Consider the following 15,809-nt stretch of genomic DNA (forward strand, 5'->3'; position numbering starts at 1 on the left):
CCAAGGCTCTAACCCTAGTCCCCTCCCACCCCTCTGTCCCTTCAGACTCTGTGAGCATCGTGAAGCTCCAGAACATGTTCCACGAGTATGAGCGCACGATCCAGAGGGAGCGGGGCCGCCATGGGCACCTCTCTGACAAGGTGAGCCAGCTGGAGGTCGAGAAGCGCGAGCTGATGGCCTCACTGGAGGAAAGCCGGGACAGCAAGCAGGCCCTGGATCACCGGCAGCTTGAGCTGGACACGGACCTCAACAACTTTAAGTAAGTTAGCCATAGAGTTGAGGTCTTTTTTGTCGTTCTGTGAGACAATATGTTTTTTTTCTCTCCCTCTCAATGAACCTTTTTCATATTTTTATGCTCTTTCAAATCTTTCTCTCTCACCTTTTGATTTTTATCATCTCTCCTCTCACTCTGTCTCTGCTAACACACTAAGTGTAGATGTGACCCACTGCTTTCTCTGTGTTCCATCTCTCTGCCCTATGTGCTGTAGGTTCCAGCTGAAGCAGGAGCAGGAGAAGCACCGGAACGCCTCCATGCTGTATGACAAGAACCGGGAGATGCTGCGGAGGAAGGAGGAGGAGCTACGGGCCGAGGCAGAGGAGAAGCACAAGGTGGAACTGGCCATGAGGAACCTGGAGCTGGAGATGAGGGCCATCCTTAACAACATGAAACAGGTAGAATGCACTCTGACTCTTTTTCTCTCTTTCTCTAAGCCCTCCTCTTCCTATTTAAATTATGATAATAACATAATTGTTTTATACCTTGATTACACTATGTTGTACTTTGTAGATGATCCCTGACCTAGCGCTTTATATTGGTCAGTGGTAAAACGTCAATAAGGACTGGTCTACAACATCTAGTAGTGTACAACCTTCTGTATTACTTTGTTGGTTACCACGAGCAAAGACGACCATCGCCATCAATCATAGTTAACAAGTTTGTAATGTTATTCAGCCATTGCCACACATACCACAGGTTAGAGGTCGGCCGACTATGATTTTTCAACGCCAATACCGATTATTGGAGGACCAAAAAAAGCCGATACCTATTAATCGGCCAATTTTTATTTGTAATAATGACAATTACAACAATACTGAATGAACACTTATTTTAACTTAATATAATACATTAATAAAAATCTATTTAGTCTCAAATAAATAATGAAACATGTTCAATTTTTGGTTTAAATAATGCAAAAACAAAGTGTTGGAGAAGGAAGTGCAATATGTGCCATGTAAAAAAGCTAACATTTAAGTTCCTTGCTCGGAACATGAGAACATATGAAAGCTGGTGGTTCCTTTTTAACATGAGTCTTCAATATTCCCAGGTAAGAAGTTTTAGGTTGTAGGTATTTTAAGAATTATGAGTGTTATTATGAATGTTTATTGAATTGTTTTATTTCTGCCTTTTCTATTCCAGACATTCTGAAATTCACTAAAGCATCCCATGTATGTAACTTTAGTCTTTCACTTTTCAATAATAGGACTTTTTCTCTCTATACCATTTGTATTTCATATTCCTTTGACTATTGGATGTTCTTATAGGTACTTTAGTATTGCCAGCCTAATTTTTTATTTTTTTTATTTCACCTTTATTTAACCAGGTAGGCAAGTTGAGAACGAGTTCTCATTTACAATTGCGACGTGGCCAAGATAAAGCAAAGCAGTTCGACAGATACAACGACACAGAGTTACACATGGAGTAAAACAAACATACAGTCAATAATACAGTATAAACAAGTCTATATACAATGTGAGCAAATGAGGTGAGAAGGGAGGTAAAGGCAAAAAAGGCCATGGTGGCAAAGTGAATACAATATAGCAAGTAAAACACTGGAATGGTAGTTTTGCAATGGAAGAATGTGCAAAGTAGAAATAAAAATAATGGGGTGCAAAGGAGCAAAATAAATAAATAAATTAAATACAGTTGGGAAAGAGGTAGTTGTTTGGGCTAAATTATAGGTGGGCTATGTACAGGTGCAGTAATCTGTGAGCTGCTCTGACAGTTGGTGCTTAAAGCTAGTGAGGGAGATAAGTGTTTCCAGTTTCAGAGATTTTTGTAGTTCGTTCCAGTCATTGGCAGCAGAGAACTGGAAGGAGAGGCGGCCAAAGAAAGAATTGGTTTTGGGGGTGACTAGAGAGATATACCTGCTGGAGCGTGTGCTACAGGTGGGAGATGCTATGGTGACCAGCGAGCTGAGATAAGGGGGGACTTTACCTAGCAGGGTCTTGTAGATGACATGGAGCCAGTGGGTTTGGCGACGAGTATGAAGCGAGGGCCAGCCAACGAGAGCATACAGGTCGCAATGGTGGGTAGTATATGGGGCTTTGGTGACAAAACGGATTGCACTGTGATAGACTGCATCCAATTTGTTGAGTAGGGTATTGGAGGCTATTTTGTAAATGACATCGCCAAAGTCGACGATTGGTAGGATGGTCAGTTTTACAAGGGTATGTTTGGCAGCATGAGTGAAGGATGCTTTGTTGCGAAATAGGAAGCCAATTCTAGATTTAACTTTGGATTGGAGATGTTTGATATGGGTCTGGAAGGAGAGTTTACAGTCTAACCAGACACCTAAGTATTTGTAGTTGTCCACGTATTCTAAGTCCGAGCCGTCCAGAGTAGTGATGTTGGACAGGCGGGTAGGTGCAGGTAGCGATCGGTTGAAGAGCATGCATTTAGTTTTACTTGTATTTAAGAGCAATTGGAGGCCACGGAAGGAGAGTTGTATGGCATTGAAGCTTGCCTGGAGGGTTGTTAACACAGTGTCCAAAGAAGGGCCGGAAGTATACAGAATGGTGTCGTCTGCGTAGAGGTGGATCAGAGACTCACGAGCAGCAAGAGCGACCTCATTGATGTTTACAGAGAAGAGAGTCGGTCCAAGAATTGAACCCTGTGGCACCCCCATAGAGACTGTCAGAGGTCCGGACAGCAGACCCTCCGATATGACACACTGAACTCTATCAGAGAAGTAGTTGGTGAACCAGGCGAGGCAATAATTTGAGAAACCAAGGCTGTCGAGTCTGCCGATGAGGATGTGGTGATTGACAGAGTCGAAAGCCTTGGCCAGATCAATGAATACGGCTGCACAGTAATGTTTCTTATCGATGGCGGTTAAGATATCGTTTAGGACCTTGAGCGTGGCTGAGGTGCACCCATGACCAGCTCTGAAACCAGATTGCATAGCAGAGAAGGTATGGTGAGATTCGAAATGGTCGGTATTCTGTTTGTTGACTTGGCTTTCGAAGACCTTAGAAAGGCATGGTAGGATAGATATAGGTCTGTAGCAGTTTGGGTCAAGAGTGTCCCCCCCTTTGAAGAGGGGGATGACCGCAGCTGCTTTCCAATCTTTGGGAATCTCAGACGACACGAAAGAGAGGTTGAACAGGCTAGTAATAGGGGTGGCAACAATTTTGGCAGATAATTTTAGAAAGAAAGGGTCCAGATTGTCTAGCCCGGCTGATTTGTAGGGGTCCAGATTTTGCAGCTCTTTCAGAACATCGGCTGAATGGATTTGGGAGAAGGAGAAATGGGGAAGGCTTGGGCGAGTTGCTGTTGGGGGTGCAGTGCTGTTGACCGGGGTAGGAGTAGCCAGGTGGAAAGCATGGCCAGCCGTAGAAAAATGCTTATTGAAATTCTCAATTATGGTGGATTTATCAGTGGTGACAGTGTTTCCTATCTTCAGTGCAGTGGGCAGCTGGGAGGAGGTGTTCTTATTCTCCATGGACTTTACAGTGTCCCAGAACTTTTTTGAGTTAGTGTTGCAGGAAGCAAATTTCTGCTTGAAAAATCTAGCCTTGGCTTTTCTAACTGCCTGTGTATAATGGTTTCTAGCTTCCCTGAACAGCTGCATATCATGGGGGCTGTTCGATGCTAATGCAGAACGCCATAGGATGTTTTTGTGTTGGTTAAGGGCAGTCAGGTCTGGGGAGAACCAAGGGCTATATCTGTTCCTGGTTCTAAATTTCTTGAATGGGGCATGTTTATTTAAGATGGTTAGGAAGGCATTTAAAAAAATATCCAGGCAACCTCTACTGACGGGATGAGATCAATATCCTTCCAGGATACCCCGGCCAGGTCGATTAGAAAGGCCTGCTCGCTGAAGTGTTTCAGGGAGCGTTTTACAGTGATGAGTGGAGGTCGTTTGACCGCTGACCCATTACGGATGCAGGCAATGAGGCAGTGATCGCTGAGATCTTGGTTGAAGACAGCAGAGGTGTATTTAGAGGGGAAGTTGGTTAGGATGATATCTATGAGGGTGCCCGTGTTTAAGGCTTTGGGGAGGTACCTGGTAGGTTCATTGATAATTTGTGTGAGATTGAGGGCATCAAGTTTAGATTGTAGGATGGCTGGGGTGTTAAGCATGTTCCAGTTTAGGTCGCCTAGCAGCACGAGCTCTGAAGATAGATGGGGGGCAATCAGTTCACATATGGTGTCCAGAGCACAGCTGGGGGCAGAGGGTGGTCTATAGCAGGCGGCAACGGTGAGAGACTTGTGTTTAGAGAGGTGGATTTTTAAAAGTAGAAGTTCAAATTGTTTGGGTACAGACCTGGATAGTAGGACAGAACTCTGCAGGCTATCTTTGCAGTAGATTGCAACACCGCCCCCTTTGGCAGTTCTATCTTGTCTGAAAATGTTGTAGTTTGGATTCAGACACAGCTAGAACATCCGGGTTGGCAGAGTGTAGTAAAGCAGTGAATAGAACAAACTTAGGGAGGTGGCTTCTAATGTTAACATGCATGAAACCAAGGCTATTACGGTTACAGAAGTCGTCAAAAGAGAGCGCCTGGGGAATAGGAGTGGAGCTAGGCACTGCAGGGCCTGGATTCACCTCTACATCGGGAGTTGATAGGCTTGATAAGTCATAAAGAGTGCAATGCTTAAAGCACAGCAAAAAGCTGCTGGCAAATGCAGGAACGTGCTGTTTGAATGAATTCTTACGAGGCTGCTGCTCGCTATCACCGCTCAGTCAGACTGCTCTATCAAATATCAAATCATAGACTTAATTATAATATAATAACACAGAAATACAAGCCTTAGATCATTAATATGGTCAAAACCAGAAACTATCATTTCAAAAACAAAACATTTATTCTTTCAGTGAAATACAGAGCCGTTCCGTATTTTATCTAATGGGTGACATTCCTAAGTCTAAATATTGCTGTTACATTATACAACCTTCAATGTTATGTCATAATTATGTACAATTCTGGCAAATTAATTCGTCTTTGTTAGGAAGAAATGGTCTTCACACAGTTCACAACGAGCCAGGCAGCCCAAACTGCTGCACAGAACGCAACAGAAGTGACACAATTTTTCCTAGTTAAACTAAATTCATGTTAGCAGGCAATATTAACTAAGTATGCAGGTTTAAAAAATATATACTTGTGTGTTGATTTTAAGAAAGGCATTGATGTTTATGTTTAGGTATACATTGGTGCAACGACGGTGCTTTTTGTCGTGAATGCGCTTGTTAAATCATCATCACCACCCATTTGGCGAAGTAGGCTGTGATTCGATGATAAATTAACAGGCACCGCATCGATTATATGCAATGCAGGACAAGCTAGATAAACTAGTAATATCATCAACCATGTGTGGTTAACTAGTGATTATGTTTGATTGTTTTTTAAGATAAGTTTAATGCTAGCTAGCACCTTACCTTAGCTCCTTGCTGCACTCGTGTAACAGGTAGTCAGCCTGCCACGCAGTCTCCTCGTGGAGTGCATTGTAATCGGCCATAATCGGTGTCCGAAAATACCGATTATGAAAACTTGAAATCGGCCATTCCGATTAATTGCTCAACCTCCAATTTGAAGCATCCAATTTTCAGAAATAGTGTGCACCCGCCATTTCACACACTGTCCTCCCTCTTAGGTATCTGAACATGCTCCTTTTTGATACATTTATTAAGGTCCTTGGGTTCCCTCTTTACAGTTAGCCGACACAAACCTTTAGTCTCAATTGCTTGGCCAGAGAGACATCTTTTTACATGATACCTGGTTTGTGCTTTAGCTCATGAAAATCCCTCATTGATCAGGTTGGCTTTAGCCCCTGCATCCAGCTTTAAGGTCAAAATTGTACCATTGACCACGAGTGGTACAACCAAATGGTCACTAGCTACAGTATGGACCTGTAATGGTTCTTGCACATCCTCCATGCAATCCACAGTGCCCACAAAGTCCCATACTTGTCCTTTGCTAAACAAATTTTTCCAAAATTACTTTCCTTTGCACTTGTTGCAAAATTTTCCAACAGCAGGGCGTTTCCTTGTCTACAAAATCCACTGCTCCGCTTTCTACCTCCATAGCAGTGTTTGCTGGTGTGGAGCAAAAGGTGTTAATATGTATTGTGCCAGCTCATTTGCCTGACATTTTTACTGCACTGTCCAAATGTAACTTACTTTCCTGCAGAAATCTTTCTCTAACTCTGGAGCAATTTATATCAAACGCAATCTGATCTCGACATATAGATGAGGTTAGGTCTACAAAATTAAATTAAACTCCAACATTCACAGAAAAAACACGATTTCCACTCCTGTTACCATGTATTATTTTGTTGGTTACAGCGAGCAAAAATGACCATCACCATCAATCATATTTAGCGAGTTTTTAATGTTATTCCGCCATTGCCACACACATACCACAGGTGTCATAAGAGTGTTATAAACAATCACTCAGAACCACATCAATACACCTTTCTCCATATCTTCTCTTTAATAGTCTGTTATTGAGCACACAGCATTTATGACGTGAATGAGTATGAATGTAGCCTGTGTGTTTGTGTCATCCCCTAGTCGGAGGAGGACCGCAGCGAGACCCAGAGGCTGTTGACCCAGGAGCGAGGTGCCCGAGCTTTGTCGGAGACCCTCCTCAACAATCACCTCCGCAAGCAGCAGCAGATCGAGGAGGAGAACAGGAGGACCATCAGTAAGAGCAACGAGGTAACATACTGTAATGAAACGGGCAGGGAGCAGGCCTCGACCCCTTGACCTTCTAGTCCGAAGTCCAGCGCGCTATCGACTGTGCCCCAAAAGCATGCTCGAGCGGCAGAGTCAATATCTGCGCTTATAAACCCAGGGTCGGACTGGGGGGGAAAGGGGAATAACGAGCTGTTATTTGGATCTCTCTTTGGTGTTAGTCTATAAACCATTTTTTATTTATTTTATTTAACATTTATTTAACTAGGCAAGTCACTTAACAAATTCTTGTTTACGCTGGGCCAATTGTGCGCCGCCCTATGGGACTCCCAATCACAGCCGGTTGTGATACAGCCTGGAATCGAACCAGGGTCTGTAGTGACGCCTCTAGCACTGGGATGCAGTGCCTTAGACTGCTGCGTCACCCAGGAGCACAATTTACTGCATGGTGATGTCACCATTGAAAGCTGAAACTGCCGCCCATGCAGACCTGCTGATTAGAAGGTCCTGTGTAGACTGTATTTTCAACCAGCAACTATCAGGAAATAAAAATATGACACAATACACAGCAAAACATTTATTCTGACTGCACTGGGCCCTTAACTACATATTCAAATTAACATAATTTAAGAACATTTACATGATAACCACCAAAAATACGAAAGATAATACAAAACACTACGTTCTACCTAAGAAGGTAATCTAAACTAAAAATGTTTTCATCTATGGCAGTGGATTAGATTTATGTGGAAATGTTTGATCAAACACAAGCACACTAATTAACAAGAATGGTGAGTCTGCTGGCTGAATGAATTAAACTTAGCCTTAAAGTAAATTTGAAACTGCATTGTTCACAATCTATCTGTATTGCAGTAACATGCAATAGTCATTTACAACATTAACAATGTCTAGACTTTATTTCTAATCAATTTGATGTTATTTTAATGGACAAAAAAAATAGCTTTTCTTTCAAAAACAAGGACATTTCTAAGTGACCCCAAACTTTTGAACGGTAGTGTACGTCAATGTTATTCTCGGTGGCAACCCAGAACATATCCCAGTCTGGGTGATCAATACAATCTTGAAGCAGAGATTCCGGTCCGGCTCTAATAGCAGAGGTGCATAAAGATGGCGGCCCCATGCAATTTTGCAAAGTTCTCAGTATTGTACATTGCTCTCCGTTACACTTTTTTTTTTTTGTATGGTCATTAGCAGAGTTTACATGATCCCAATTTTAGCTTCAAGATGACGGCAATTAAATGAAACTAAAGTAGATGGAGATCATTTTATTGGCACATTGAACCATATCATGTGCTTTAGTTTTAAAAACTCAGTGGATAATGCTAGAACAATGATGTCATAACTGAATTCTGCCGTCTTTTTTCATGTTCGCCATTGAAAGTGATGTTTAGTGTGCTGTGTCACCACTGCTGCTGTTCTCACTTGTCAGGCCCTGTCCCAGTTGACGGAGGCCACTGACCGGGAGAGGGAGCTGCTGCAGCAGAGCTCTGTGCTCCAGGACGAGCTGAGCTCCCTGAGAGCTGAGCTGGAGCGCTCCTGCTCCCACAGTCGCCAGGAGGAGTCCCGCCGCTCCGAGGAGAGCGAGGCTTTGAGGGAGCGCCTAGAGGACGCCCGGCGCGACCTCAAACTCAATGAGGAGGCGCTGGCCCAGACAGTCTACCAGTACACCAGCCAGGTGACCGCCGTCAAGGCCGAACTGGCTGTGGCTTCCACACGGCTGGAGCACGAGCGCCAGGTGAGGGAGCAGCTGGAAGCCGAAGGTGAGTCAGCGAGGACGCGGCTGACTGGCGCTCTTCAGGAGGCAGAGAGATGCCAGGTGGCACGCGCTGACGCCGAAAGAGCTCTTCATCGCGAGCGTGAGGGGCACCAGCGTGCCCAGGACAAGCTTACGGGCGAGGCAGCGAACAAACGCGAGGCGGTGGGTGGGCTGTCGCAGAAACTCGCTAAGGCAGAATTACGTGCAAACGGCCTCGAAAATGAGGTGCACCGCATCACAATGTCGCTTGCAGAGATGGAGCATGTGGTCGCCACGCTGCAGAGGGACAAGGAGCAAATAGGGGGGCGAGTGAAGGAGCTTGAGGCAACTCTACAGACAGAGAGGGAGCAGGCTGGGAGAGTGTGCGCCCGGCAGGAGACGCTGCAGGAGAGGCTGGCGGCGGCACAGAGCGAGGCCATGCTGCTGAGGCAACAGCTGGAGGAGGCCCAGAACAAAGGTGCATGCAATTGCAGAGTTTTTAACCAATGTATTTTATGTGTATCCTAAGGTGGACCATGTCTTTTAGGAGTGGCAAGCAATTGAATTCACCATCCCCTAGCTTAAGACCAACAATTTTGAATAGATTTCAATAGTTATTCCAGTAGTCCATTATTGAAAAACTCCCTGATCTCTCTTGCCTGCCTCAGCCTGTGTCTTGATTTGTGATGGGAGGAGACAGAGGTCCAGACATCATTCTGCCAACCCCTAGCTTCAGCTGACATGACACCACTGACTGGGAAGAATGTGTTGATATTGTATTGTACAGTTCCCTTGCTTTTTAATGCATATTATCCAGGTGGTGCTATAATTATGTACCTGCACTTTGCATCGGTACTGGTTACTTTACATGAGCTGAGATCCCTGATGATTTTCTAATGCATTGATCTAACTTATTCTATTTAATTCATTTGCTTGAAGTTTATCCTATTGAATCTATTGGCAACATCATGTATTGTTCTTGTTTCATCAGCCGTCAGTGCTAAGTCTTCTGACACTAAGTGCCTTGAGAAACTATTCACACCCCTTGACTTTTACCACATTTTGTTGTTACAGGCTGAATTTAAAATGAATTAAATTTAGATTTTGTGTCACTGGCCTACACACAAAACCTGTAATGTCAAAGTGGAATTATGTTCTTCAAAATGTTTACAAATGAAAAACTGAAATGCTGTGAGTCAATAAGTATTCAACCTCTTTGTTATGGCAAGCCTAAATAAGTTCAGGAGTAAAAATGTCCTTCACAAGTCACATAATAAGTTGCATGGATTTTAGCATAATTTTTTAACGACTCTGTACCCCACACATACAATTATCTACAAGGTCCCTCAGTCGAGCAGTTAATTTCAAGCACAGATTCAACCACAAAGACCAGGGAGGTTTTGTAATGCCTCACAAAGGGCACCTAGTGTTAGATGGGTAAATATTAAAAAGCAGACATTGACTATCCCGTTGAGCATGGTGAAGTTAATTACACTTTGGATGGTGTATCAATATACCCAGTCATTACAAAGATACAGGCGTCCTTCCTAACTCAGTTGCCAGAGAGGAAGGAAACCGCTCATGGATTGACTTTAAAACAGTTAGAGTTTAATGGATGTGATAGGAGGGAACTGAGGATGGATCAACAACATTATAGTTACGCCACAATTACCAACCTAATTGACAGAGTGAAAAGAAGGAAGTCTGTACAGAATACGAATATTCCAAAACATGCTTCCTGTTTGCAACAATGCACTAAAGTAATACTGCAAAAAAATGTGGCAAAGCCATTAACTTTTTGTCCTGAATACAATAGTATGTTTGGGGCAAATCCAATACTGGTTACCACTCTCCATATTTTCAAGCATAGTGGTGGCATTAACCTAAAACACAAGACGAAAACTAATTTACCAAGAAGACCGTGAATGTTCCTGAGTGGCTGAGTTACAGTTTTGACTTAAATCTACTTGAAAAATCTATGGCAAGACCTGGAAATGGTTGTCTAGCAATGATACATTCTGAAAAGAATAATGGGCAAATTTGACACAATCCAGGTTTGGAAAACTCTTAGAGACTTACCCAGAAAGACTCAGATGTAATCTCTGCCAATGGTGCTTCTACAAAGTGTTGACTCGGGTGAGAATACTTCTGTAAATGAGAGATTTCTGAATTTCATTTTCAATAAATTTGCAAATAAATTGCATTTCTAAAAATATGTCTTCACTTTGTCATGCTGGTGACACATCCATGTTCCCATTTGGGGATTTACAATAATAATAATGAAATGGAATAAGTGCTTTTCCACCTAGGTGCTCAAAATTATTGAGATTAACTCGACTCATCCACTACCAATATGTGGCACCCACTTGGGTGATGCATGGCAACCATTTGTGCCAGAACACTCACCACACAGCTAGCATGGTGGAGAGATATATGCCAATTAGGAATGAGGGGGCTGATTAGGTGGCCATGATAAAAATGAAGCCAGGTTGGGTTGGAAATTTAGCCAGGGCACCAGTGTAAACACCCCCTACTCTTACGATGAGTGCCATGGGAGTAATACAGTTTATTAAATTCAAAGGGATGGCGAAGGAGAAGGCGGTGACGGACGCCCAGGAGCGCTTTGGCGACCTGCTGGCTAAGCTGCGCTCGGACGGGGAGGAGCGTGTGCAGCTGGTAGAGGAGAGGAGCAAGGAGCTGGCCACCAAGGCTGCCGACCTCCGCGACCAGGTCTACAAGCTGGAGGAGGAGAAGAACGACAGAGAGGTGTGATATAGGGGTGGGGTGCATTCAGCAAGGCACAACGTTGTGGTTTAAATCTATAATGTAGAATAAAGGCTCTTTCTCACTTCATCTTTCCTGGGTTCCTCACATTCTCTCTCCTCACATCAAAAAGGTATTGGAGAAGAATAAGGGGAGGGACCTCAGACATTCCTCCTACAATACGGTTGAGAAGGAGGCAAGGAGATAGGATTCAAGGAATCACAGAAAAACGCTTTGATGTAGAGCCCTAAAAAATGCATCCTTCCTTCATTGAAATAATCACAGATTAGATATTAGATTGGTGAATGCAAGGCCTCCAAATGCATGGTTTTCACCTGTTCAGTCATTTCTAATCAGTGACTACTTCAAAAAAGGAGGAAGGATGCAGCTTGATAGAATTTGAACAGGGCCCAGGATAGAGAACAGGATAGCATTCAGCAGGGCACTACGCTGTGGAATGTACAGATATAACTATTTAATGTAGAACAAACATGCCTCAGACATGTAGAATAAGTAAACACGTCACCTCTATAACATCCACTACAAACTGAAGCTAACTTTAGCCACTAATAGCTGCAAGTCAAAGAGCACCTTCAACCTACGCTTCTCATGATCTACTAGTGTAGTTTTGTGGCGCTTCCCATCCTCCCGTTTTCTACTACATAAGAGGATTAGCTTGTCTTAATCACCCCCCTGCGCTCTCTCTCTCTACCAGCCCGGAAAAGTTCAGTCTCTCTGTTTAACAAAGAAAACGTTATTTTGCTCTTACGTTTCATGGCCAACAGACCAGTTTGAGGCAGCTGCAGCAAGAACTCGCCGACTCACTGAAGAAGCTGTCGATGAGCGAGGCTTCCCTGGAGGTGAACACACGCTACCGCAATGACCTGGAGGAGGAGAAGGCGCGACTGCTCAAGGACATGGACCGCCTTAAGGGGAAGGTGGGCGAATGCAAATGGTTCAGGTTATGATCAGGTGACGGGAATATGATCCTAGATCTGGGGAAACGTCACCCCTTGGAAGCATTGTAGAACCAGACTTACTAGAACTTACATCCCCATTCAAGTTCAAGTCTCGTAATTATATTTCTAAAGGAGCCATATTGGTAGGAGTAAGACAGTGCCTCCCTGTGGCAGTTTATGGTATCTACAGTCTCTCCAATGTAGACTGGCTGGTGGTGGATGCTGTGGCATCAATCAACCTGTCTTAGATTAGACAGCTCACTGATGAAGTTGGATTTTTTTGTGTACAGCTGGCTACTGACCGGGTTAGGGTTACAGTAAGAACTATGGTTCAATGTATAGGTTAACAGATGTTCACAGTGATGCTAGTGACCTGAGATTGACCTTCTGAAAGATGGCCGTATGACCGCTTGACCTCGGGCGGGGGCGACATTACAGGATGTTCCGATAGAAAAGTATTGTATAGAATAGATATGACAGATATAATAGCATGATTCCCTATTCTATCAGAATGTTCAGATATAAATATATTGTGCAGAACAAATGTCATTGTCTGTCAAGTAGAATAGGGAATCACGTTAACTCTGTGAACTTGCTACCTCACAGCTGGAGGAGAGCGAGGACCAGTACGTTCAGGCGGAGCGGCGCATCAAAGCTCTGAAGAGCAGTCTAGATGAGAAGGAGAGAGAGGTGGTCACCGCCTCTCAGAAACTGCAGGAGGTGCTGTCTGCCTTTGCAGGCTCAGACACCACCATTAAACAGCTGGAGGAGGCAGTGCAGAGGTATACACGTGCATGCACACGCACGCACACGCACGCACACAACAACATGCAGGAACACAGGTGCACTTGTACTTACACACACAAGCAAACACAAAAGTACAGTCGTGGCCAAAAGTTGAGAATAACACAAATATACATTTTCACAAAATTCTGCTGCCTTAGTTTGTATGATGGCAATTTGCATATACTCCAGAATGTTATGAAGAGTGATTAGATGAATTACAATGAATTGCAAAGTCCCTCTTTGCCATGCAAATGAACTGAATCCCCCCAAAAACATTTCCACTGCATTTCAGTCCTGCCACAAAAGGACTAGCTGACATCATGTCAGTGATTCTCTCATTAACACAGGTGTGAGTGTTGACGAGGACAAGGCTGGAGATCACTCTGTCATACTGATTGAGTTCGAATAACAGACTGGAAGCTTCAAAAGGAGGGTGGTGCTTGGAATCATTGTTCTTCCTCTGTCAACCATGGTTACCTGCAAGGAAACACGTGCCGTCATCATTGCTTTGCACAAAAAGGACTTCACAGGCAAGGATATTACTGCCAGTAAGATTGCACCTAAATCAAACATTTATTGGATCATCAGCAACTTCAAGGAGAGCAGTTCAATTGTTGTGAAGAAGGCTTCAGGGCGCCCAAGAAAGTCCAGCAAGCGTCACCTAAAGTTGATTCAGCTGCGGGATCGGGGCACCACCAGTACAGAGCTTGCTCAGGAATGGCAGCAGGCAGGTGTGAGTGCATCTGCACGCACAGTGAGGCGAAGACTTTTAGAGGATGGCCTGTTGTCAAGAAGGGCAGCAAAGAAGCCACTTCTCTCCAGGAAAAACATCAGGGACAGACTGATATTCTGCAAAAGGTACAGGGATTGGACTGCTGAGGACTGGGGTAAAGTCATTTTCTCTGAATCCCCTTTCCGATTGTTTGGGGCATCCAGAAAAAGCTTGTCCGGAGAAGACAAGGTCAGCGTTACCATCAGTCCTGTGTCATGCCAACAGTAAAGCATCCCGAGACCATTCATGTGTGGGGTTGCTTCTCAGCCAAGGGAGTGGGCTCACTCACAATTTTGCTTAAGAACACAGCCATGAATAAAGAATGGTACCAACACATCCTCTGAGAGCAACTTCTCCCAACCATCCAGGAACAGTTTGGTAATGAACAATGCTTTTTCCAGCATGATGGAGCACCTTGCCATAAGGCAAAAGTGATAACTAAGTGGCTCGGGGAACAAAACATCGATATTTTGGTTCCATGGCCAAGAAACCCCCCAGACCTTAATCCCATTGAGAACTTGTGGTCAATCCTCAAGAGGTGGTGGACAAACAAAACCCCACAAATTCTGACAAACTCCAAGCATCGATTATGCAAGAATGGGCTGCCATCAGTCAGGATGTGGCCCAGAAGTTAATTGACAGCATGCCAGGGCGGAGTGCAGAGGTCTTGGAAAAAGAAGGGTCAACACTGCAAATATTGACTCTTTGCATCAACTTCATGTAATTGTCAATAAAATCATTTGACACTTATGAAATGGTTGTAATTATACTTAAGGAATTCCATAGTAACATCTGACAAAAAATATCTGAAGTCACTGATGCAGCTAACTTTGTGGAAATTAATATTTGTGTCAAAACTATTTGGCCACGACTGTACTCTCACACACATATAAAAGCGTGAGCGCACGCACACAAACTCAGTCACCAATTTAGGGTTGTATGAAATTGAATCTGTCATTTTTGGGGGGAAACAAACTGTTATAAAACTGCTTCTGAATAAGACTACATACTATAGGAATGTGAACGTTGTGACTGTCGTATTAATGTTGTGTGACTGCAGATTGGAGATTGAGAATGCCAGGCTGGAGGCAGCAGCAAAGCAGCAGACCAACAAGATCGAGGCACTGCAGAAAGGAGTCCAAGACTCTGCCATGGTGAGTCTAGTCAATCTGCATCCAAACATTTTCATCCCCCCAGTCAGTTTTCCATATTGTCTTTGGTTCCCATGCATAGGGCTGGGAAAAATCACCATGTTTCGATATAATGTGCCATGTTAAAAGGGCTATTTCAGAGAATTTATGTATTCATATTGTTTACTTATCTTGAAAGTAGTCTATGGACAAGGGGAGACTGCCTTTCAAGGTAAATAAACATTGAGTAACTTTGCAGAACTATACTTTAGTGCTGATTTTAATCTTTATAAGCCCTGGCTGTCTTTTTGTGGTCTTACTAATGCTATGACATGAAATTATAATTTACAGTAGACAAGTTACTGTTTTACAGGAGATATAAGGGTAAATTAGTAATTAAATTGTAATTAAATTAATATTGACTTTAAAGGTATTCAATCTCTTCACAGCCATCTGACTCTGCAGCAGGAGGAGGGGTTTGTATTTGACATAGTAGCTGTATACATTTCTTTGCGTTTGATTTTCTTCTCTGAAGAAAGATCCCCCTCAAAAGGAAAAATAAATTAATGATCAAGACTCCCTACACTTTAGCCACTGCTTTTAGATTTGATCGGCCGTTTGGGCACTATTTCTACACCAGAAATTCAAAAACATTGCTTGAATGAGTTGTTTTTTATAAATGTCTTTGGGTTTTCTTCTGGTTGTGTTGGGTTGTTTTTGATTGGT

At 43.5% G+C, this 15,809-nt stretch overlaps 1 protein-coding gene across 4 annotated transcripts in view; it reads left to right on the plus strand.

The window, feature by feature from the left end:
• Positions 1-15,809, plus strand: part of si:ch211-272n13.3 (ankyrin repeat domain-containing protein 26) — a 97,939-nt gene that overhangs the window by 55,993 nt on the left and 26,137 nt on the right. For 3 of the 4 annotated variants that reach the window (XM_042301371.1, XM_042301372.1, XM_042301373.1), the window contains 9 exons: positions 46-259; positions 489-672; positions 6,795-6,941; positions 8,368-9,151; positions 11,255-11,439; positions 12,222-12,374; positions 13,002-13,177; positions 15,014-15,107; positions 15,533-15,559. In XM_042301371.1, coding sequence (XP_042157305.1) covers positions 46-259; positions 489-672; positions 6,795-6,941; positions 8,368-9,151; positions 11,255-11,439; positions 12,222-12,374; positions 13,002-13,177; positions 15,014-15,107; positions 15,533-15,559 — 1,964 coding nt within the window. The remainder of the gene's footprint in view (positions 1-45; positions 260-488; positions 673-6,794; positions 6,942-8,367; positions 9,152-11,254; positions 11,440-12,221; positions 12,375-13,001; positions 13,178-15,013; positions 15,108-15,532; positions 15,560-15,809) is intronic. The other variant, XM_042301374.1, reaches the window with a different exon arrangement.

The sequence above is a fragment of the Oncorhynchus tshawytscha genome, linkage group LG19 (genome assembly GCF_018296145.1).
Source record: "Oncorhynchus tshawytscha isolate Ot180627B linkage group LG19, Otsh_v2.0, whole genome shotgun sequence".
In the NCBI taxonomy this organism is placed as follows: Eukaryota; Metazoa; Chordata; class Actinopteri; order Salmoniformes; family Salmonidae; genus Oncorhynchus; species Oncorhynchus tshawytscha.